The sequence below is a fragment of the Cucumis melo genome, chromosome 8 (genome assembly GCF_025177605.1).
Source record: "Cucumis melo cultivar AY chromosome 8, USDA_Cmelo_AY_1.0, whole genome shotgun sequence".
Taxonomy (NCBI): Eukaryota; Viridiplantae; Streptophyta; class Magnoliopsida; order Cucurbitales; family Cucurbitaceae; genus Cucumis; species Cucumis melo.
In genome coordinates, this window is record NC_066864.1 from 26031517 (window position 1) to 26057332 (window position 25816).

The 25816-nt window shown below is 28.8% G+C and overlaps 1 protein-coding gene across 1 annotated transcript; it reads left to right on the plus strand.

Moving 5' to 3' along the window:
• The first annotated feature begins 21724 nt into the window (after positions 1 to 21724).
• Positions 21725 to 25236, plus strand: LOC103501479 (uncharacterized). Its single transcript, XM_008465062.3, has 5 exons — positions 21725 to 22137; positions 22317 to 22422; positions 23085 to 23208; positions 23451 to 24377; positions 24489 to 25236. Exons 1-5 carry the CDS (start codon positions 21963 to 21965, stop codon positions 24888 to 24890), a joined length of 1734 nt encoding a protein of 577 aa, XP_008463284.1. The 5' UTR covers positions 21725 to 21962; the 3' UTR covers positions 24891 to 25236.
• The last annotated feature ends 580 nt before the right edge of the window (positions 25237 to 25816 follow it).

The window sequence follows — 25816 nt, forward strand, 5'->3', positions numbered from 1 at the left end:
TTTCCATCAGCTATCTCCTCTGCGTCGCGACGTCCAGATCTGAAGCGAGCGGACTGTGTCTACTCCAACTGGTGTTTGTCTGTGAAGCTCCGATCGCCGTCGTCGTATCTCCACGAACCCAGCCGCCACCGTCACGATCTCCCATTCACGTAGAGCTTGTTGTATCATCCATCCTTCTCCGTAGCATGCTGCAGCACCAAGGTGTGCTCTCCTCGCCGTTAAAGAAGCCTCCGTCTTTGAGCAGTCATGTCCCGAGCCGCTTGCGCTGTCCAAGCCGATCTCCTAGTTACCCTAACCGCTCGTACCGTCTGCTCTCTACTGAGTCGTCCGAGCTGTTTTCTTTGTTACTTGAGCCATGTAGGCTATTCTCTTCCAAAGTGAAGATAGAGATGTTAGGGATTTCAATTGCTTCCAAACTCCCAATAATGAACGATATGTGAAATGGTGGTTGCATAGTTGGTATGGGGTATTTGTGGATTTTGTTACAAATATATTTAGAAATCACATTTGTCAATTAGGTAAGGATATTTAAGACATTGTTCTCCTATTTATTATTTAAAAATTCTATGTTTTGCTATTTTATCGATATAAAAATAAAATTGCCATTCTTCTCACCACCCCTTTTATGTACCATTATGCCACAGATTTTCATTAATTAATGGGGTCATACTGCTTTGGTCCATGTAGTGCCCATGAATCATGGGCTTCTCCTTTTCACTATAAATGCCCACTAAAATCTAAGGATAAAAGAAAGTTTAATTTTTAGTCTAAATTTGGCTATTTCTCTTACTAACCTTTGTTTTTCTGGAAAGCGTTATTGTAATTTTGTCGGAAAATATTATAAATGACAAATTTCTTGAAAATATTTTTAAAATCTAAAAAAATTTTAGATTATATCGATAATATATATATATATATATATATATATTTTTATAAATAATTTCTGATATTAAAATTTTAAATTATTAATCTTGAAATCATAATTTTGTTTTATTTTGGTATCAAGGTTTCTCCGATATTTTTTATAGAAAAAGAAAATTTTATTAAGCCTTGTGAACCAAAGAGTGTTAATAATTCTTGAAGGAAGCATGAGTGATAAAATCATGAATAAACTTTAACCAAACTATTTTTCTAGCCGTTTTTGTTATGGTGTGCACGAAGTTTCTAGAGTTCTTGAATCTTTGACTTTAATGTCGATGAATTAATTTAAAATAGCTATGAAGTGAAATTTTCACATTAATTTCGATAGTATTGAAAATAGCGTGAAACTTAAATAGTTGTAATTAAAAAAAAAACTAATTAATAGATATTAACATCAAAGATTGAATAATGCAAGATTTAATAAAAATCGAAGTTAAAATGTATAAATCTTGAAATTTAAAGATCAAATTGAAACAAAATTAAAATTTAAGAAGGTAAAATTGTAACTTTTTGAAACTTATTCAATAATCGAGTAAAAAAGAAAGTGTAATATCTTAAAGAATGAAAAATATTTGGCCTCCATTTTTGCATAGCTTTCTTAAACATGGAAGAAAATGATTTTATTGTTGAAGTGAAGAAGAAGGAAGTATAATATAATATGATGGGCCTTTCCATTTTTGCATTTGTGGCAATGAAGGGGACTTTAATACCTACCTTTGTTTTTATTTATTTTTAAAAATATCCAAATAGTTAAAGACGTCTTGGAGTTTTAATTATTTAAAGGAAAACTTTAGGTTTAAGGACCAAAAGTGGTTTTTAATCTTTTAAATATCTATAACACACCTAAGTAACTTGATGAGAGTGTAAACAAAAAAAAATATTTTTTTTAGTACTACAATACAATCATGGGGATCTTAAACCTCTTGACAATTATTGTTTTACTAAACTTAATTTTTGCAACATAAAAATATTATTACTACGTAAGTGTGATCATTTTATAATATCGTGACTACATGGTATTGATCTCAACTAAACTTTACTAACAATTTTAATTTAAAAAACAGAACAACCAAGTGCATGTTTGAAAGTGACGGTTGGGCATGGTAATTTTAGAAGATATAAAAAATAGATTTAGGCATATACCAAATTTGTAGGATGAAGGGAGTAAAAGGAAGAAAATAGACTAATTTATTTTATTAGATGATTCTCGATTAATAAGCTCATTTTAACTTGTTGAAAAACCAATTCTAAGTGTGATTTTAGCTTTTTCTAGAATCTATTTATCAACGTTTACTAATACCAACTCATCAGGTAAAAATGATTTTGACAATGACAAAAGTGATTATATTTATATATATAGAAATGATTGTTTTTAGAATATTTGTTTGTTTCTTTTACCCATTTGAATTATTGGTTATTAAATCATATAAAGTAATTTACAACAAAACTTTAGGGTGCGTTTGGTGGAGGGAAAGTGTTATGGGGGAAAAGGATTATAATAATCCTAGTATTATGATAATATGTGTTTGAGGGAAATGTTATTATTGGTAGTATTATGATAATATGTGTTTAGGGGAAGAAAAATGAAAGATACTGTTATGATAGTATGAGTTTGGGGGAGGAATTATGATAATAAGGTTATAATAATATGTGTTTGGGAAAAAGGTTATGAGTGTAGTAATTTAAGAACTAATAATAAAATTTGGATTAGGTTATTTGGATAGGGTAATATAGAGTTGTAAGAAAGAAGGATAGATGAGAAAATAGGGTTTATTTGGGGATTAGGATAACTCTAATCCTCATTTATCATAACCCTTGGGCCAAATACGGTTTGACCCAATTTCCTAATTTTTTTCCCTTAAAATCCCACCCCAAACATACCTTGTATAAGTTCATAGTATGACATATAAATTGAAGATTTGGATAGATTTTAAAATTTGGTTAAATTTTATAATATTTGTTTCTCTAATTTTTCCTTATAATTATAATTATGGTGCATCTACTATACTTTTATTTAATGTTTTCTTATTAAATGCAAAGGTTTAAATTCATAAGAAAAAAATTAGTTTTTTTTAGAAGATATCATTTATAGTTGTTTTCAATATTTTACTTTTAAGTAATTAAATTTACTTCATTACATTTTGTATTTATGTAACTTATTTCAATTTGTGCACTTAAATTTCAATAGTTTTAACTATTATATTTATAAATATAGCAAATTTTATTTTCTATTGGAGATCGATCGACTTGGTAGACTATTATCTATGTCGCGATAGATAGCAATAGACTTAGATAATATTATCTATCGTTGTTATATTTGTAATTATTTAAATTAGTTTTGTCATTTAAAACAATTTCTCTTTTAATTTAAAATCTCTTATTTTGTTTTCTTTTTATCTCCTCGTTCTCATGAATAACCTATTTTTCAATATAACTTTAGAGAGAAATTGAATTACAAGTTTAAGCCAAATTGTTTTTGTTTTTAGGGAAGCTTAGAAAAAAAAATTAAATAATTTTTAAGATAATTAATTTTTTGTTTAAGTTTAAGGAAGGGAAACTTACATAGATGTAACAAAACACCAAACTATTCACGCCCGTGTAACAAGCCCATAAAGTTAGCTATTTTTAAATATTCCAAGTTTGTCCTTCTCTTCCTCGCGATTTCTTTTGTCGTCTTCCTCTTCGATTTCTTTCATTGTCTTTTTGTTTTCCTCTTCTTTTTTCTGCGATTTCTTTCCATCACCTTTCTTATTTTTCAATTGTTTTTTACGTCGCTAAATCTTTCCATCGTATTTCTTCTTTTTTCTTTTCACTGCGATTTCTTTCCATCGTTAATCCACCGTTAGGAAGCTGCTTCTGACTTAATCCACCGTTAGGAAACTGCTTATTTCTTCTTTCCTAACGATATCGTATTTCTTCTTTTCTGATTTTATGAATTTTTTCAATCGTCTTTCTTCCTTTTTGATTCATTTTTACATCGTTTAATATTTTTATCTTCTTCTTTTCTAATTCTTTTTTACGTCGTTTAATCTTTCCATCGTCTTTCTTCTTTTCTTTTCTGTTTACGCGTTTACATTTGAATAACCAAATCTAAACGACTGTGTATAAGACAAAAAATTTTGAAAAAAAATCATTTAGATTGGAGTAGCCAAATGTAAACGATCATTTAAAAAAGTAAACGATCGTGTAAAAAAATAAAAGATGGTGTATAAAAAATCTTGAAAAAAAATCATTTGGATTGGAGTAGCCAAATGTAAGCAATCGTGTAAAAAAAAGTAAACGATCGTGTAAAGAAATCTAAACGATCGTGTACAAAAGAATTAAAAAAATCGTGTACCAAATTTTTAAAAAAAGTCATTTAGATTTGGGTCCCCAAATCTAAACGATCGTGTAACAAAATTAAACGATGAAATTTAAAAGATAAATTGTAGCATATCTAAACGATCGCGGATAAATTGTAGTCATATCTAAATGAGTGTTGTAGCCATATTTAAACGATCGCGTATAAATTATAACCATATCTAAACGATCGCCTTGTAGCCATATCTAAACGATCGCGTATAAATTATAGTCATATCTAAACGATCGCGTATAAATTATAGCCATATCTAAACGATCGCGTATAAATTATAACCATATCTAAACGATTGCGTATATATTGAACAATATCTAAACGATCACGTATAAATTATATCTATATCTAAACAATCGCCTTGTAGCCATATCTAAACGATCGCGCATAAATTATGATCATATCTAAACGATGGCGTATATATTGAACCATATTTAAACGATCGCGTATAAATTATAGTCATATCTAAACGATGGCGTATATATTGAACCATATCTAAACGATCGTGTATAAATTGTAGCCATATCTAAACGATCGCAAATATATCACGAGCGCATTATTGACGGTATGGTTGATGGGACATTTTCGGTATCTTACACGGTGGGAATCTTTGAGTTTTTTCCGTTTTTGAAATTGTTCTTTACAGTGTAAATATTTTTCCACTTTTTTATATTTTTGAAAAGAACCCTTTAAGGAATCTTATTTTTTTTTGAAAAAAAAATTATAAGTTATCATCAAAGAAAAAACCAAAGTATTTACAAACAACACATTAATCTTATACAAATTTGAGCTTAAAAAAATATCTCTTCTTCTCTCTATCTTTCTATGTGGGGATGGTGGGTGGCCATGAAAGAGGAATCATAACTATAACAAAACATGCATCCCACAAATGGGTCAACATAAATTATTTAAATTTGGATACTTTGTATTTTTTTTATTTCTCCAAAACATATTGATGAAGAAGGTAGCCCCTCCTCCTCACATTGTTAAATCTTAATCATCCACTAACCTTTACGTAAAATTTTACTATACATCTAGCTTTATAATTCAAACGCACATGAGTGTATCCTTTTCTGGATGGGACACACTGTCATCTTCTATTAAATGATATATATCATGCTTAACTTTTTCTAATCAATAATTAACACTAACATTCCAAATGTTTAATGTGTATATAAAGATAGTTTAAATCTTATTCTACTCTCTATCTATATTTTTCATGTTTATTTTATTTTTTGGTCCATTAAAGTTCAAACATTCTATTTTTTCAACTCCTTTCAGTTTCTTCTACAATAAACTTTTTATTGGTCATATTGTCGTTTTATGTAATTATTTGATAGAATCACTATAGCAACATTTTTTGGGGTCCATCTATTATACATAATTGTACATACGTGACATGTCTACATACACAAACATGTGATAGAACAAATAAAGAGAGGATGGACAATTGACCGTAGGTTTATTTTAATGAAACTATAATTTCCTTGAAGTATTTTCTCTAATTCTCCCTCCCCTCCAAAAAAAAAAGGACTTTGAACATATAAAGGTAGAGATAGAAATGTTAATTAGTTGTTGAACTTTCAATAGTTTACTTTGTTTTTAATTTTTACCTACTTTTGTATCGATATATAAGTGATTTTACTTTTCATGAATTCTGTTTAAATGTCCTTGTTTCCCTTCTACGGTATTTTGAACGAGCTACATAATTTTGTTATCTTTACACAACTTTATTAATCTCTTAATATATACAATCAATGAAAACTACCAAACCAAACACTATACATCGATAAAAGGATGAGAAAAAAAAATTAATAAAGCCAAAATAGAGTATGAACTCGTGAAAAGTGTATATAAAATAATTAAAAGGATGGTAATGGGTGTGGTAGGGAGGAGAGTTTGGTGGACATATAATTGTAGGGATGGAGGGTTTGTTCAGATTAGGGGGATGTGCATGTGGGAGAGACTATGATGATGATGGAGATGCACGTGAAAGTAAAGAGAGAAAAAGGGGAAATTAAAGGCCAAAATTTGGAGATTGTGACTTTGTGAGATAGATAGAAAGAAAGAAAAGAAAAATAAAAGGCCAAAATGAACAAAATTTCAAGTGGGTGGGGGGCTCTCAAGGAGCTCCTTTCTGTCTAATCTCCAAAAACCCTACTTCCAATTACCATCTCTACTTCCTATAACTTCCTTTTTTTCTATACTCCAATTAGGGTAGCCGAAACAAATTAGGTTACTTTATAAATTTTTAATCCTACATCTATATCTGTATGTTGATGCTGTATTTTCCTTGACTTTCAATTTTTTAAAACAATTGTTTTGAGAGTGTTGTCTGGGTGCAAATTAGTTATTATATTTTAAACATTATAATATATAATTTGTGTTTGAGATGTAGAGTATTTTAGTATAGACAAAAAATAGTAAATTTGTAATCCAAAAAAGAAAAGAATACGAAGAAGAAATGGTAAATACTATAACAAATAAATAAAGAAAATAGAATTTTTAAAAATATATAATATTATAATTAATAGTAGATTATATAACCATCAGAAACACCACCTATTATAATCAAAACTATAATAATACACTCCACCTATTTAAAGTAAGGTTGAAACACTAACTTAGACTTTAAATTTTGTTTATATAATATATATATATATATATATGTTTGTTTGTTGTTAGGTTGACAATTGAGAAAAAAGTGATTTGTCATGACTAATGACTAAGAGTACTTTCCACTCAAAGTCACCACCTTAAGAAAAACATAGAAAGGTTTTCTAGTCATTTTAATTTCTTGTAAATGTGCTTTTTACCCCATTTTTATCTCATTACTATTTCAAAAACACTTTTTTTTAATAAAATTTTTTTAAAATAAACTTCAAAAACTTATTTTGGATGGTGGTCCACCACTTTAATAGTTTTAAAAATATTTTATTCTTTAAAATAAACGCTTAAAAATGTATCATAAACTAAATATATGCTCTTCTCAAAATAACTTATAGTAAAAGCACTTAATATTTTAAGTTTTATACCAAAGAAACCCAGATGAATTGATATGATTTAATATAAAGCATATGATTATGAAATGTGTGTGTTTAATAATGTTGGGGTATAGGATAAATAGGTATTGTTGTATATTAGAAGATTGAGTAGTAAGAAGTAAACTAAGAATATTGGACCACACGTAGCCTCCCTAAGTTTGAAGGGTACTGATGAGTCCCAATTCACCCGATAGACCCACGAAAGCAACCACACTATTGCAACCATATATCACTTCAATTATTATTCTCTATCTCATTCACTAAATTAAATCCGTATATATTATCTATTTTTCCTTAAACCTAATAATTTTATAAAACCAAACTCCACTCTTTAAACCAACAAACAAAAAGTGTCATTCATCTATTCGACATTTTAAAACAAATTCAAAGTTTTGAGTCTTATTAAACATGTTTAAGTTTTTACTTAGTAGGCGTAATTAAGATTAAAAAAAATATCGTTTTTCCTGGACTTGTACACCCAAAATTGAAAGCTGAGAGACATCTTTACTATTTTTATTTTTTTTTTTAGTTTAGAACCTAATAAATATTTTTAAAATTTTGGTGTTAAGACTTGTATATATTTATTAAAAAAAAAAAACCAACATGCAACATTGTATACTAATGATAGATGTGTATGAAGGAGAAATTGTAAAAATATCTCAAACATATTATTAATTAGTTTATATATATATAAAGTAACCTTAAATACTTTTTCCATTTGCACAACATAGCAACTAACAATAATCATTTTTACATAATTATTGTTAGATATTTTATAGGGAAATTACAAAAGTACAAAAGTATTTTAGTTTTAGTTTTAGTTTTGTATAATTAAACGATTATTAGTAGGCAGGAACAATTTTGAATTCATATCCAACCATTATTATAAGACCACGGTATCATCATAATATGTCTTTAAATGAAAGGAAATTAATTGAATTCCATATGATCACATTAGTTAATTATTCTTGAAACAATTAAAAATAAACAAGAAAAAAAGATTAAGTAACAATTGTAACAAAAACTCCTTTTGATACGTTGTCTCTGAGTTCCACGAGATGATCTTCCTTGCCACAACTCTGACAAGGATAAGTAATCTCAGCATGCAATTAGAGAGTGTGTTCAATGAGGGCTCCCAAGAATTCTATTTATATAATTCTAGGGTTACTCCTCAGCCTATTAGGATAACCCGTTATAGATATTTTTAAACAAAATTATTTGATTATATTCTGCGTAATCTTTCAATTTAAATCTCATCCAAATTAAATAATTAGTCTTTCATTTTTTTTACAATATTAAAATAGTTTATTTTTATTTACATAAACATAAAGATAAAAAATTTTCTTTGGTATTTAAAGAAAGATAAAAGATTCACCGTGTATCTGGAGATCTTTTTCAAATATCTTTTATCTTTAAAAAGAGATGTGTTGTGTGTAAAAGGATTTTCCAAGTATGTTAGTTTCTCTTCCGATTTTATCTTTCTCCTTATTATAAAAGGAGAAGGTCTTGGCCATCGAAGTTATTCTTTTCGCACAATTTCAGAAGTCTCATAAGTGTACGTGAAAGAGAAGGCACGTAATAGATATTTTATTAAGATTACTCGATATCTTCATTACTGGTTTCAGTGTATTATTGATAAGAGATAAAAAAGTTGATTTAAGGTTATCTACTTCAGGGGAGCCTGTTTTATCTTCGTTAGATTCAATACAATTCAGGGGAGCCTGATTATTTTTAATTTCTATTCTTAACTAAAAAGAGTACTTATACTAGGAGGAATCTCTTCTAACTTTATTGAAAGTTGTTCTAACTTTATTGAAAGTTGTTAACTCATTTGAATCTTAATAATATCTACTTATAACTCTTCAAAAGTTGGTGGAGTTCACTGAATTAGCTTAACAAAATTGTTCCTCTAGCTATTATTCCAATTGTCACTAACCAAAATAATAGCTAAAGGAAATTTACAACTATTTCAAATTTTCAATTAGTTATCCGAATACAATTCAAATTAATTAATTAATTCTCCTCCGATTATTCAACTAACTTAATTATATGGATCTCATCCAAATAATTATTTATTTGAATCTCATTCAAATAAATTAACTCTCTCATTATTTATTTAATTCAAATCTTTGTTTAAATTAAATAATTTATTTATTTATATAGATCTCATCCAAATAAATAAATAATTATTTAAATCACCTTGATATAAAATTAACTCTCCATATTATAAAATTTTTATTTGCATCTCATCCAAATAACTTGATAATAAATTATATTTAGATGGGTATATTACACGATTAGTATGTTTCCTTAAAATACGAACACGTCAAATTTCTCTTTATTAATTGATACTCGTTGGTTTATGTTGGACTAGCAAGATAACTTTATAGACCCAGAGATTATAGTTCTAATGATCCATGATTAATTAATTAAACATGATTAGTTAATTAAACTATTTAATTAAATTAACCTTCATTCATTAACTACAAGACAAACAATTATAGATCCATAGTTGAACTCTTACGCACTGTAAGACAAGTTGTGTCCATGAATATGATCTGTATAAGCAAGTTGATCTTCAACGAGTTGTTCGTAATTATAGTGGGGCCTAATGTATGTTTTACCCCTGTAATTAGCTATTTTACTTAAGTACAACTAATTTCTTTAATGAATAATTTGTTTTTATGGTTCAACAATAAACAAAGTTTTTCTTCTGTGGGAGGGTTAAAGCCTCTTATTCGAAACCTAAAGTTTTCTTAAAGAAATGTTCATCTACTTACCCTGTGAGGAAAGGAGTGAATTTTCATCTCATGAAGTTATATATGTTCACGGTTCTCCATTTAGTCCAATCCCCACAACTCGAAGCACTCTCACCCAAGCAAATCAAAAAGACTGACCTCACAGAGAAAAGAGTTCATGAAATACTCAGGATTAAGATTGAATCATGCATGATCATCCTATAAAATATTAATCTCATCAATTAATAGGCTTTCACTGGGAGTTGAGATGCGCTCAATGATTTTTCCCCATTCAATTCAGAGTTGTAACTGAAGTAAACACTTGACAAATCGACTTATAGTTGCTTCGGATGAAGCATTTTTGGGTGACCGGATGTAGACAAATATATATAGAAAGTGTGTGTGGAGAGTTCAAGATGGTTAACCACTTTTTTAACCGTAAGTAGTCTCGTTTCATTTCGAGAGCCTCCTCCAAGCATATTTTAGGAGCCTTACAAGGAATAAAGGCGATTTACAAAGATGAATTATACATTTTGTGGTTCGATTATTTGAACTCTTTGTGTAGGTTATCCCTACTCATATGTCTTTACACGATCGATTTTGATTAAAGTAGTTAGAACTATTACAAAATGGATCGTATTCATAGTGTAACCATGATGAGATATTCAACCTAATCCATATACTATAGACTTTTAGATTATTTCTTAAATATGATCCATCTTGTATGTCAACTATATATTATTCAGATCGCATGTAAAAACTTTGATTTTTTGCTGTTAATGGATAAAGTAAATATAGCATAGCTAATATTTAAATTAATAAACTACTAAATGAGGAGGTTTTAGGACTCAAATCCCAATACTAATTTCAACTTTCATCCTTATACTTTGATTAGCTAAAGATACATAAACTAAAATTAAAACATATTTAAAGTATTAGAGACAATATATATATATATATATATATATAAACCATTATATTTTCATTTTAAGCGCATTATTTTCTCTAATTCCATCTCTACAAATTCTCTCTCCTATATCTTCTAGTAAAATTTAAGGGCATTTCACTCTCTCCCCAAATTTAATGGCTTATTACGGGAGATATGGTTGTGTGGGCAATGAATGAGTAATAATTATTAATCAATGCTAACATGATTTGTGTACAAATATGGTTACTTTAATTATGAACACATTTGCATTTATTTATATATATATATATATGTGTGTGTGTCTGTGTAGAGAGAGAAGATTTTACCCTAAAATAAAATAGAAATTCCAATAACAAAATGTTGACCCAAAAATTAAAATTGAATAAGTTGTTGAAAAATATGATCGTTTTGGTGTGGTTTTAATGTTTACAAGTAAAGGTAATTGACTCAGTTCTATATTTGGTTTCATTTCTTTAAAAAATAGGTTAACATATAGTTTGTCTCTGGATGAGCTTTTTTTTTCTTTTTTTTCTTTTTAGTTAATGAATTACAAGTTTCATCTATAAAATTTGATATTTGTATCTATTTAACCTCTAAACTTTTTAAGTGTTTAATGTATTTGATTAATTAGCTTTTAATTTTGTATTTGTTCACACAAGATTTTCAAAAAAAATTGATTCGTGAAGTTGAACTTGTGTTGATGTTGTATTTATGTTAGACTTTTGATGCGATGTGGTTCGATCTTTAGATTTTGATCCTTTGATTCTCTCTTGGTTGGATGCTTACGTTCGAAAAAAAGCTTGTATTTCAAATGAGCTTCAATTTTCAATTTTCGAGGGTGGTCGACTTCAGTAGTTGGATGTCTTTTAGGTCTTGGGGAGAATTCTCTCCAGACCTTCATTTTCAACCCCCACATAATAACTCTCTATTTATAGAGTGGTCTTTTATGGACTTGAGTCTGGTCTAATCCGTGGATATATCCATGAGCTTAATCACATGAATTTGAATCATATTTAATTTTGGACTAAATTAAGCTTATTTTTTTTTTCTTAATTGAATTTTATCCCAAATAAATAATATTTAATTGAACTAAAATAATTAATTTGATCCAATTATCATAATAAAGACATTCGACATCATTAGATTGGTTCAATTTATGTTTAAATTTAATTTGGGGCATACACCAATTTTTAGTTAATCCTAAATACAATTATTTTAATAAATGATGTGACAATTTGTAATTAGTTCCAAAATTTTTGATTGAACGTGTCTAATTAAAGTCATGAAAATTTAATATTTTCTAGTTTTATTTTTTAATCATTTGATTTCTTACTTTGGAATTTATTTTATTTTAAATCGTATATTCTTCACAATGCATTTTCAATAAATCCTAATCTAAAATCTTAAAAATATATCTGAAGTTTTTATTTTGTTATTTTTTTATTTCGTTTAAAAATACTAATAAATTTTTTAAATGTTTCACATATATACTTAAACTTAAAAAGAAAAGTTAGAAAAATATCCTTACCAATTAAGTTTGGCTTAAAATAGCTCGTAAGTAAACAAAAAGAATATATTTTTGAACTTTCCAAATTTCTTTTCAACTTTTAAGAAGCTCAAACCAACTTTTAGATTTAGATTTTCTAAAAGATAAAAAGAGTCCCAATTTCAAATGTTTCATTTCATATGATATTAATATAATTTGTCCCACCTATCCTCAAATTTTAATAACAATTATTTGTTATAACATTTTAATAATTTATAAATGAAATATCCATATGAAAATAATTGAAATATTATGTGTACTTTAGTTCAAATAACTAAATTACCAAATATTTTAACTAATTATTTTTTAATTTAAAAGTAAAATTTTTGAAACAATATTTTACTTCCTTTCGTAATTAAATTTTGTAAAGCCACAACTACCAACAATCAAAATCTACGAAATTAAACTAACTTTTTTTTTTTTATATTTATAATTTTTGGTAATTATTTCCAAAAATGATGCGACATAAGAAGAAAACCAAAACAAAGAGAAAGCCTTAAATTGAGTAAGTGAGTGAACAAATATTTATGGAAAAGGAAATGAAGAAGAGAAGATGAAGAAGAGAAGAAGAGGAAGATAAGAAAATAAATTGAAAAAGAGAGAGAAATTTAAAAGGATTGGGTCAATAATCACGGCGAAGGCACGTGCTGTCCATATACCCCAACTTTGCTGGACCATTCACATGCATCTCCCTCCACGTGTCTCACCCTCCTTTCTTTTATTATTAAATTAACTTTTTTTTTAAATTCTTATACCATTTTTATATTAAAATATTGGATATTTTAAAATATATAACAAAACCGCAAAATATTTGAACAATTCCAAAAACGGATAAAGCCCACGGATCCATAATGAAAAATATAAAAATAGTCAAATCTAAACAATTTATTTTTTTAATTCTATTGTTTAATTTGGTTACACGGTTCTTTAAGATTTATTTTTTCAAAATTTGTTATATTATCATTTAGATTTGGTTAAACGATTTTTTAATTCTTTAGTTTAGATTTGTCTACACAATATGGTTTTATTTTTTTTACACGATTGTTTAGATTAGCTACCCAATTTAAACGATTTTTTTCAAGATTCTATATACACAATTCTTTATATTTGGGTATTTTTTTTGTATTTAGATTTGATTACCCAAATTAAACGACGTAAAAAAGAAGAAAATAAAAAGACGATGGAAGAAATTGCAGCGGAAAAAAAGAAGAAGAGGAAAAAAAGAAAGACAGTGTAAAGAAATTAGAGCGTAAAAGAGAAGAAAGATGAAAATGGCAAACTTGAAATATTTAAAAAATGACTAACTTCATGCATTTTGTTACACGTACCATAAATACTTTAGTGGTTTGTTATATTTATGAAAATTTTTCTTAAAATATCACTAATACAAACATAATGTATTGAGTAAGTAAATAATCTTTTTAGGATTACTATAAAATTTTATCACAAAACACGATCGATGAAAACTACTAAGGATAAATAGAGTGTAGTAAGTTGAACGACTACTTCTTTCAAGTCTTAGATGCAAGAGACTAGAGAGTACTGTGTGCAAGCACACATTTCCATATTGCAACAAATATGAAAGAAGGAGATGACTCCATGTTCACAACAACATATGTTCTCTAAGTTGATCATTTCCAAGCAGTTTGATGGTTTAACCAAGAAATTCGAGTTAATTAATAATCGAGGAAATGCTCTCCAACACAAGACGTTCACCGTTGTTGTTTCAAGAATAAATTGCGTATAACATCTGTGGATGAACTTTGTCTCGGTAATACGAAAAGAATCTAAGTTATCTCAAAGCACCCAACCCAAGCCTCCCAATTTAGATATATGACTCCAAAACATCAATAATGCTTAGCTTCCAAAAGAGCACTAAAAAAAGCTACCATCGAGTCTAGATAAATGAATTAAGAAGAATAATCTTTGCAAATGGGCACTTTCCTATCCCTAATGAGTTCCCTTGACATCTATCTGACACTTCTACTTAAGATTATAATTGATACATAGATGACCTCAACGTTGGTTGATGCAATTGGAACAACAACTTATTCCTTGACTCTCAAAGTTATCGGATTATTATATATTACAACTTTGTTGTAACACCCCAGGCTTAGGATTTAGAATTTGGATCTCGGTTGTAACACTCCAGATCTAGGATTTGAAATTTGGATCTCTGTCTTCCCCGACCTGAGGCAACATTGTTCTTAGGCTAATTAGAGTAAAAGTTGTTCTTACAAACCAACAGGCGTCCTTTCAACATGCTTTGTCCTTAGAAAATTTTCAGAAGGTCACCAAACATAGAATTGTTCCGAACTAAGCACGTTTAACTTTGGAGTTTCTATTATCGAGCCACTAAAAAGGAAAGTGTGTCTTGTTAGTATTGAAAGTAACTTTTAATTCTTTTTTAGTCTTTCTTAACCTTACTTTTATGTCTTAAAGATCCTTCTCATTGAGATATGATATCCTTTCGTCATTCATTTCCTCCTCCTAAACTTGTGGCATTATATTTATCCATTTCTTAAGAGAAAACATGTTAAAATCAATGCAATGTTAGACGTAGTTCAGATGTATTCGTAACTCTAATATTTAAACAACATAAAATGTTTATTTATTAATTTATATTTTTTATTACCTTTTTTATTCTTTATACTTTTAGTGGGTTTGTACTCTTCACTTCTTAACTTAACTATATGCTTTTTTTATTTATTATAATTTAAGTCCATCAATTTTGAGTGTCATTTTTTTTTAGTTTCTAAACTTATGAAACTTACAGATTCATCTTTAAAGCATCAGATTTTTTAAAATTCACATATTTTCCCGATACAAATAGAAATACTATTTCATTAGATATAAAGCTCAAATTTATAAAACTACTTTTCAAAAATTAAAATTTGTTAATAATCCTAACATTGTATATAATAATAAATGTCAAGATCTTTGAACTAGATGATCACTACTACAAAATCTACTTTACGTGATACTAGCTACTTTTATATACTTGACGTTTTGATTAAAAAAATATCAAATATTGACAATTTTAAATGAAAAACGTCAAGTATAATCTCAAAAAACAAAATTTTTACGAAAATTTTTGAACTATTTTACGTTAGCCTTTACTTGACATTTTTTTCCGCATCAAGTATAAAGGAGAGTTTACTTGATGTTTTATTCGTGTCAAGTATAGCAAACATTTACTTGATGCGAAAAAGGGGCAAAGAATAGTTTGAAGAAAACAAAATTTTTGAATTATTTTATGTTAGTTTTTACTTGATGTTTTGTTTCTCGTCAAGTATATAGTAGATATTTTACTTGATTGTTTTTTAACGTTAAGTATAGTGCAGAGTTTACTTGACATTTTTTTCGCGTCAAATATAGTTAACATTTTTATTTAAAAATGTTTTGAAAATGTCAAGTATAAAAAATATAAAAATAAAAAGTATAAAAATACTTTTTATTTCCGTTATTTCATTAAATAAATTTATTAAAATAAACTTAATAAAATAAGCTTAATAAAATAGATTTATTAGAATAAACTTATTAAAAAATTATTTTAATAAAAAAAATTTATTAAAATAAATTATTTTATTAAAACTTTCCCTCCAACCCCTTCATCTCCCATTTTCTCTTCGAAAAACCCTCACCATCTCCTCACGTCTCCATCATCTCCTCATGCCTCTCCACAGTTCTTTGTCTACATCGACCACCGCACCTCTCCACACTACTCTATCTACATCAGCTGCCACACCTCTCCACACTGCTTTATCTCCACCGACCGCCGCAAAACGTTCTCATCATCATAGACTCCATTCTCTATTTGTTCGACAGAATCTCCACAGCAGTCCTTATCATCCCTAACCTGATTGCTCTCTATGGCAGTTGGTCGACAGTTCTCTACAGCAGACGTGCGACCACCCAAACGCATAGCCATTCCGGACGCTGACAACACAAATGCTAAAAAACCTAAACACACGGCCATTTCGCTGGTATGTCTCTTCTTCTCTATGAACTTCGTGTTTGTCGATGGACTGGTTTAATTTTTGTATTAAATACATAATAGCTCGACTTAGGCCTTAGGTAATTTACTATTTGTTTTAATTTACTGTTTGTTTGGCTTCTGAGTGACGCTTGTTTCAAACTTCTATGGTAGAGATGCTACTGATTTACATTTGAATGTGATGTTTGACTGAAATGTTGATGGATTTTTGTTACTAATGTACATTTGAATGGGACTTGTTTGTTGATAGGATATACTAATTTGCATGAATTTCAATGTGATGTTTGACTGATATATGTGAAATTTGCAACTTTATCCAAGCCATCGACCTCATCGTCTTAAGGTTCCGACTCTCCATCGCCTCAATTGACATCCACGAGGAAATAAATGTCAAAGGATGTAATGCAGAAGGGTAAGCGTTAAAGGGCATCCATTGCCCATTCCCTAATAACTCCATTCCTCTTCGGTGAGAAACTGTGAGTATAACTGTTGAATAAACATCAAAGTTCTGTTAGGAATTTGACCTGCTAAACTTAGCTTCCACAAGATTCTTGAAGTGCTCAGAGCAATGTTGAAATTGAATCATGAAGGTTTTTTTACGGCGTAGTTGACGGGGCATTTTTAGTATTTTACATGGTGGACCTCTGGGATTTTTCTGTTTTTGGAATTGTTCTATGGAATGTAAATATTTTGCCTCTTTTTTATACTTTTGAAAAGACCCCTAAATTTAACCTTAATAATGTAACATTTATATTAAAATATCATTTTAGTCATGATATCTTCATTTTCCTCCCATTTAATTTTTTAAATTTTAAATATTCATATCACATTTTGAATTAGGAAAATAAGTTTTTGAAAGAATAATTTCAGAGAGAGGAGATAATTCGTTAAAATTGTGTTTTCAATTTAAAATAATAGAAAAACTTACTATTAACATTCTTTAGATAATTAACTCAAAGGCTTAATTTTTTCTTTCTTTTTTTGAAAACTTATAAATCAAATACATGTATTAAACTAAAATTGTTATGATTTTTAATGCAAAATTTAAGAATAGAAACAAATATTTAAAAGTTAGGATGAAAAAAGAAGAATTTAAACAGATTTAAATTATAACTACTTATGCTGTATATGTTTAAAATAAAAAAGAAAATATTGAAATGTTTGATGGATAATTAAGAACCAAAATGGAAGAAAAGGGGAAGGAGGCTGCAGCTATTTGGTTTTGGCTCAATAATTAATTATGAATGTAATTATTGAAATAATTGTTGAAGCTTCGTAACCCACAACATAAATAAAAGAGAACATATGTATCACGTTTTCTTTGAAGCTTCGTAACCGACAACGTAATTAATTTTACTCAACCTTGTTTTATAAATGAAAAAAGAAAATATAATGGTTCCACAAATCAATAATTGGAGTAAAAATGAGACACGATCCATCGAAAAATATAATATTAAAATCAACATAATATAAACTATAATTAATAAAACATTCATACATGACAGAAACAATAATGTCAAAACTCAATTATACGATCAAAAAAAAAAAAAAAAAAAAAAAAATTATTCGATAAAATGTTTGGATAATGTTAATGTTTTTTTCTTTTTTTCTTTTAAGTTTTGAGAAATACAAATATTTGGTAATAGAATTTATTTTTCATTTGTTATTTTCAAAGACAATTTTAAAATTTTGGAGGAATTTTAGTATGAACAAATCAAGTTTTCTTTTATCTTTGTTAACAATTCTTTTTCCAGACACGAAAGAAAATATCATTTTATCATTTATTAATAAATGGATAATAGATATTTGAAAATAACTATAATTTATATATATTATGATATTCTGGAAATAAATATGTGTAAATATTTTCAGAATTTTGACATTTAAAATAATTTTTTATAAAAAATTTAGATACTTCACATTAAAACTATTTTCATAATATAAAATGTAAAGAAAAATTATAAACAAAAAATAAAATAAATAAAAAATAGAAATGTTACCGAGTGTTTCTACGTTTCCTTTAAAAAAAGTTCTAAACTTATAACTTTCGAGGATTTCAAATGACTTAGGTTGTTTATTACGTAGGAAAGAAAATAGATTTTTAATCTAAAATGACTTCATGATTTTACTTAAAATCTCGTTGATCAAAATGTTGGATTTCATAAATAAAAAAGATAAATACATGATCGATCTCGTCATTTTCTAATTTTCAATTAGAACTTCCATAAACAAAGACATATGTATAAGAAAATTTTAAATACATTAATTTTAAATATATCTTTCTCGTTCCAAATAAAATAATTAATTTTAAATATTTTCTGAATTTCAAATGCGAACATTTAAATCATTCTTTCAACTTTTCTTTGGATTATAGGTCAATTAATTAATGAATTTAATAATCATTTTAACAAAAACAATAAAGAAATATAAAGTTGGAAATGCATTTCTCTAAATTAAAAAAAAAAAAAAAAAAAGAAGGAAATATGCTAATACATTTATAGCCAAGCATACTCATCATTTTATTATTCACAACCACAATCTTAACTAATCATTGACTTTTTTTACTATTCCATTTAAAACAAAATCACAATTCAATCAACTGAGTTACTCTCAAATTTATTCATAAATGGTATATTTCGATAACTAAGTTTTAAATAAACAATCAGTTTGGGTATGTACTTCTCAAATTTTACTTTTTGGTGTGTAATTTTTCTTTTTTAAGTTAACACTCTTACCTTATTATCTAATGTTTAATTACCTAATACCTATTCCAACTAACTTGCATCTCATACTCACATTCAATAGGTACACCTAAATTCAAAGATATGTTTTCATTTAAAAAATCAACTTTGAAAGAGAGAAAAAAAAGAAAGAAGAGAGAAACAAAAAATCATAGCTGTGTTTTCCCAAAGTTTAATAGTTGACTATGAATAAATTAATGAACTTGACCTTTACTTTGATAACAATTTTATTTTAACTTTTAAAATCTAAATATGCTTGTGTTTGGCTGTTTCTACTTTTTTTTTTTTGTTGATATTTATTTTTTCTTTTTCTACAAAGATTTGAATTTTTAGTTATCCATCTGAAATAAAACTTTTTAAAACTATTTTTAGTTCTTAATTTTAAAAAATAATAACTAAATAGAGTATAAAATTAAATATAATTATTGTAAATGACAAAATTATTAAAAATATGTAAAATATCGTTATTTATTTGTGATAATTAAAAATAGTTAGTAGTAAATATTTATCAATATCTATCGGATATGGAAATACTTTTGTTTATTCTACTGTATCTAAAAATAAATATTAAAATAAGATTTGAACCAATATTATATATATCTTATAAAATTGGAATCTACCTATTGCAATGCCAAAAGTTTTAACCTCAGAATGCTTCTCAAAATGGTCCAATGGATCTTTACCCCAAAAAGGAAGAAAAGAATAGAATAATGTTAATTAATAATAAAACAAATAAACATAAAAGGTGACCAATAATTGGTGATGTCTTCGTATATGTATGTGGGCATCCATCCACTACGATTGATTTTTCAATCAAACTGCCATACTAAATCAATTATGATCGGTATAGTAAATGTTTAAATCAATATATATTGTGGATGAGTATAAATTCTTTGATCAATTGGTTTAATAAATCTTTGAAATGTTTAAAAATATTTTCAATTAGATTCATCATAAACCGACACCGATCAAACTCATCCTTATATTCGACCAACCACCTTTGACTCGATTAGTTTTGGTCGATTACCTCGCTTTTTCGATCTATTGTGTTCACTTTTGCTTTTGATCAGTTTACAAACTCAAATTTATTTAGTTTCCGTCTTTATATTTTTTATATGTTTAATTTTAATCATACTTTACGTTAACTTTGTCTATTTTTTATTTTTTTTATCAAAATTTATTCACTTATTTATGATCATTTTTATAGAAAATTTTGAAGAGATAAAATCACATATGGTTTTTTTCCCCACAAAATATATAATTATTATTTAGTCAAACTTAATTTAGAGAGACTAAGTTTAAGATTTATTAAAATTATTTGGACTAACTGGATGGTTAGAAATATATGAATTACAATTCAACAAATTTTCAAAGCATTTAAAAAATTTTTTAACTTAATTTTTAAATTTCAAATTATTAAATATTTTTATATGAAAAGTAAAATTTATAAATAAATATTTAAGCATCTACCATACTCCTCTTTAAAACCAATCTCCATAGTTAATGAAAAAATCAAACTACAATCTAAAGTATAACAACTCAATTAAAATGTTTATATCATTTCCTCCCTTCAATTCTCCATTATTATAACTCAATTTGTTAAGATATTTACAAACTCATTTAAAATTTAAAAGTTCAAGTTTTCATTCGTATCATTTTACTTTGCATATATATATATATATATAAAAGTGAAATTCAATTATTAGTTTAGTTTAAAGATTGAGTTGCAAATTCTCTAAATTTTTAAATAAAAGCTTAATTCCCTAACTTGACTACTTTCTTAGATAAAAAGAAAAACTTTTTTCATGAATCCATTTAAACAGACTCTAAGTTGAAAAAAACTCGAGAGATTAGAAACTAAATTTAAATCTCAATAACAAAAGGATTTATATATTATAGGTTAAAAAATCACTTTTAGCCCTTAAACTTTCATAAAAATAAAAATTTAATACCTAAACTTTGGCTTATAATGAATTTATTTTTATACTTTCAATTTTATAACACTTTAACCTGTTAATATTGTTATATAAAATATTAATTTATGTATCCTAGAATTTGTAACAATTTAATATCCGCCGTAGAAATTATTTGTAAGATTTAAAGAAATTGCTTGCCTAAAGAAAACAAATAAACTAATTAAATTTAATATTTTTATAAAATTAAGAAGTTTCACCAACTATTAAAAAACTAACATCAATTTCTATTATTTTTTTATACGTAAAAACTAAACTGTTACCTATTAAGTTGAATGACTAAATTTGTATAAATAAAATTAAGAATAAAATCGTTACCATTTAAAATCGGAAGACAAAACAATGAGCTAAACCTCAAAAACAAAAAATGTATTGTAAAAGAGTGAAGAGTGACCTTCAATGTTATTAAAAATTAAGAAAATAATAATAATAATAATAATAATAACAATAATAACAATAATAATAGTTTAGAGTGTGAGTGTGTACTATTGAGATCGAGCCTCGGCTAAACCGGCCGTTCCCAGAACCCAAATATGGATCTGACGCTGACTCTGTCTCCTCCTTCTCTCTCTGTTTTCTTTCTCTAATATACAAACTTCCATTACTGATTTCTTCCTCTTCTCCTTCTTCCTTCATTTCCATTGCAATCTCCTTCACTTCCTCTCTCTATTGACCCTCCTTTTTCTCTCTCTCTCACCCCAACCTTCCCATTCCCCGCCCTCATGAACCGCAACTGGCGAGAGCCTCTTTCTGGCTCCCGCAATGCTCCTCTTTTGTCCCAGCACCGCCGTGGTCATAGCTTCACTGGAATCTCTAGAGATTCCGATGAGAATCTGGATCTCTTCTCCAAGAATCGCCGCAGTCTCTCCGTTACTGCCTCTGATGACTCCTCTGATGGTGAGTAAATACGGATTTCTGTCGGTTCGTGTAAATGTACGCTGGATTTTGAGATTGTTCGATTGGGTTTTTTAAAATCTGGTGGTTTTGTGATTGAATGGATGGATGAAAGTTGTGTATTATTCTTTAGCTCTCTTGATTAGTGTTTTTTAAGTGTTTGATTTTGGTTTTAATGTTAGCGTCGGTGAAATTGGGGAGGCTTTCAGTTGGATCGGTGAAATTGGCTAAGAGTGGGATTGACGATCTGCTTTCGTCGACTGAGGGAGGAAAACACGATTATGATTGGTAATTTCTTTTGTTCAATTTATCAACGGATTCAGTGATTTTAATCTTCTTCTTCTTCTTTTTTTTTTTAAATTTTTCCTGCTTTGGAGCTTGCTGCTTTTGAGGCTCGCTTCTCTTCCATCAATTATCAATGAAGTAGTCCATAAAACTATCTATGATTTCATCTGTATCCAAAGTATTTTATAGGATTATCAATTATGGAGATGGTGAAGAAGTTGAATAACATGTCAGCATTACTAAATTCTACCTCTCAAGGACCAATTAATTGAGTTTCCTAGACTACTCTATGGATTTACTTGATCTATTTATGTGATTATTTGCGGGACCCTTCTCTGCATTCTTTTAACTTTGACGTTTCTCTTTTAGAGTGATAATGACAAAGAAGTTAAACATGTATTACAATTAGAAAGATGCAAGTACATGTTGATGCTTCGTCAAAAATATGAATACTGATGCATGATGGGGGTTATTTGAAGTTGATTCCAGTTATTATGATCTTACTTTTGACCGGTAAAAGTGTGAGCCACTTTCTTTTGAATGAAAAAGAACAAAGTAGTGTAGATCTTGATTGGTGTTTGAAACTTTTAAGTATGATTTTTAGCTGTCTAAGCACAATGTGAAGAATATGATTATCTGTGGTTAAATTAAGCTTTGTGCTACAGGCTTCTCACCCCACCTGGTACTCCTCTTTTCCCTTCATCCTCTGAAAGTGAAGTTCAATCTACGGTAGCAGCACCGAGAAGCAGCACTTTGGTCAGGTCATCTTCGACAACAAAAGCTTCGAGGGTAAAACTCTGCCTTCTTTACTACCTATGATCTTCCTGAGTTGCATACATAGAGTGATCCAATATCTTCACTTAAGTTTTTTTTTCTATTTTCTGTGGTTCTTTGTACATTACCGAATGTAACTCAGAAGTACTTGCTAATTTTGCAATTCAAAAGTGTTTGTTAAGTTGGGAATCGAAATTCATGACCACGCTTTAGTTGTATGATCTAGGCTGTTATTAATTGATTTCCATGTGTTTCAGCTTTCAGTTTCACAATCAGAGTGCAACAATCCTTCAAGGCCAGTGAGGAGCAGTTCCGTGTCTCGGTCCTCTGTCTCCACTCCACAGTATAGTAGTTATTCCTCCAATAGGTCCGCTTCATCAATTCTTAACACAAGCTCAGCTTCGGTTTCCTCTTACATTAGGCCTTCCTCCCCAAGTACACGCAGTGCATCCTCTGCAAGACCTTCTACTCCATCTTCACGTTCAACACCATCGAGGTCCTCAACTCCTTCAAGAGCCCGTCCATCCCCCAACAGCCCCTCCATTGAAAAACCAAGGCCACTACAAAGTTCAAGGCCATCTACTCCTAACTCTAGGCCTCAAATTCCTGCAAATTTGAGTTCTCCTGCAGCTCGGTCAAATTCCCGTCCATCTACACCTACTCGACGAAATTCTGCTCCTTCCCTCTCTTCTGTTGTTGGCACTCCATCTTCTACGTCACGTGTTCTCTCAACAAACGGACGCAGTTCAACATCAACATCCCGACCAAGCTCCCCTAGTCCTCGGGTCCGAGCTGCACCTCAGCCAATTGTCCCCCCTGATTTTCCTCTTGATACCCCTCCAAACCTCCGAACAACATTGCCTGACCGGCCAATTTCTGCTGGTAGATCCCGTCCAACTCCTTCTGCATCGGTTAGGGGAAGTCCAGAGACTACATCAACTGTTACTGTGCCTAGAAGAGCTGCATCACCTACCGTAACAAGGGGAAGAATAACAGACACCCCAGGAAGAGGCCGATTGAATACAAATGGACACCTCAGTGACAGTCCTGAAACTAGGAGACTTTCAAGTTCTTCCGATTTGAGCGGAAGGAGACCTGTGAAGGCTTCTACAACTACAGCAGAAAGCAATGGATTTGGGAGGTCTATTTCAAAGAAATCACTCGATATGGCCATCAGACATATGGTATGCTCCAACTTCGTTCTGTTGATTATGTAAAAACCAATCCTGTCATCGAACCGTTTTCGTTTTAGGATGTCTTTTTAATGAACATTCCAATCTGCTTGTGTTGTGTAGGATATAAGAAATGGCCCTGGGAGTGTGCGCTCAGGTTCTGGCAATACTCTATTTCCACACAGCATTCGATCAGCCACTTCGAAGACTCAATCCATTGCTTTGAGTAACTCAGAGGCTACCGATACCGACTACCAAATGAGCAGTAACAACAACGTGGATAGAGGAAATCATTTCCATAGACCTTCTGCAACGATCGGAACCGAAGGAGGAGGAGAGAATGGAAGATTTTCTGCAAGCTTGAATCATTTGGACATTTATGAAAGCTCCCGTTATGATGCGATATTACTGAAAGAGGATTTGAAAAACACAAATTGGCTGCACAGCGCCGACGATAAAACGGATTTGGCTTCCATTTTGGATAATGGATTTGAAGCTCTGCCTGAGCCTTTTGGCCTCTTATAATATATAAGATGAGGATGATGAGGTTTGTATTGTATGTTTATTTTTCCTTTTTTTTTTTTTTAAAAAAAAGAAATTTAAGTTATCATCTTCATCTTCATCAGCAATTATTATTATTTTTGGCATCATTTTGGTTTTGAAAATGATGGAGAATCTGTCCAAGAGAAGATAAAAATATGGTTGTATGTGATTTATTAAGAAAAATTAGTTTGTAATGGTAGGAGGGGTGCCTGTTGTCAAAACTTTGGAGTATTTTTGTGTATCCCAAAGAATTTGTTCAGAAAATTTGTGCTCGAACTTTTATTTTGGGGTTAAAAAACACGTTGGTCCTCTCGTTTCATTCAACATTCAACTAATAATTTAGTTTGAAATGTTTAGTATGTACAATTTTAGTCTTATTAGTTTGAATTTTGTAATGATTGAGTTAATGGACTTTATTATGTATATATAACCGCTTTAAGTTTTACCATGGACAATTCTATGATAATATAGTGGGTTTCTTCTTAAATTAGATCAATTATATTGTTCAAAGGTCAAATGTATGTTTTTAAACTATAGGAATTTAGCTATTACATTTTAAAGATTGTTCTACTTGCTGAAATTATAAGAAATTGTCATGTTTAATAATTGAAAAAAAAAAGTTTTGGACAAATTTTGGATGATACACATTCGTGAAAAGTTAATTCATTAACTTTTGTAGAAAAATATAATGTTACCCTTTGTTTTGATACACATCGTATATAGCCTGTCTTATTATTATTTTTTTTAAATCATCTGATATGTACCTTCTTGCGTGTTTCGTTCTCTTCAATTTTTAGGCTCGTTTTTGTTTTCATCATAACTATCCCTTTTTTTATATGCTTTTTTTTTAAAGGTATTATATTAAAATGTGAAGTGGAAAAATCAAACGTTTATCTTCAATGTCATCA

Bases quoted from the DNA above. Each gene is read 5' to 3' on its own strand.
- LOC103501479 (XM_008465062.3), top strand. From the start codon at position 21,963: ATGAACCGCAACTGGCGAGAGCCTCTTTCTGGCTCCCGCAATGCTCCT. The intron at 22,138-22,316 runs GTGAGTAAATAC...TTTTAATGTTAG, and splicing joins CTCTGATGACTCCTCTGATG to CGTCGGTGAAATTGGGGAGG. The intron at 23,209-23,450 runs GTAAAACTCTGC...CATGTGTTTCAG, and splicing joins CGACAACAAAAGCTTCGAGG to CTTTCAGTTTCACAATCAGA.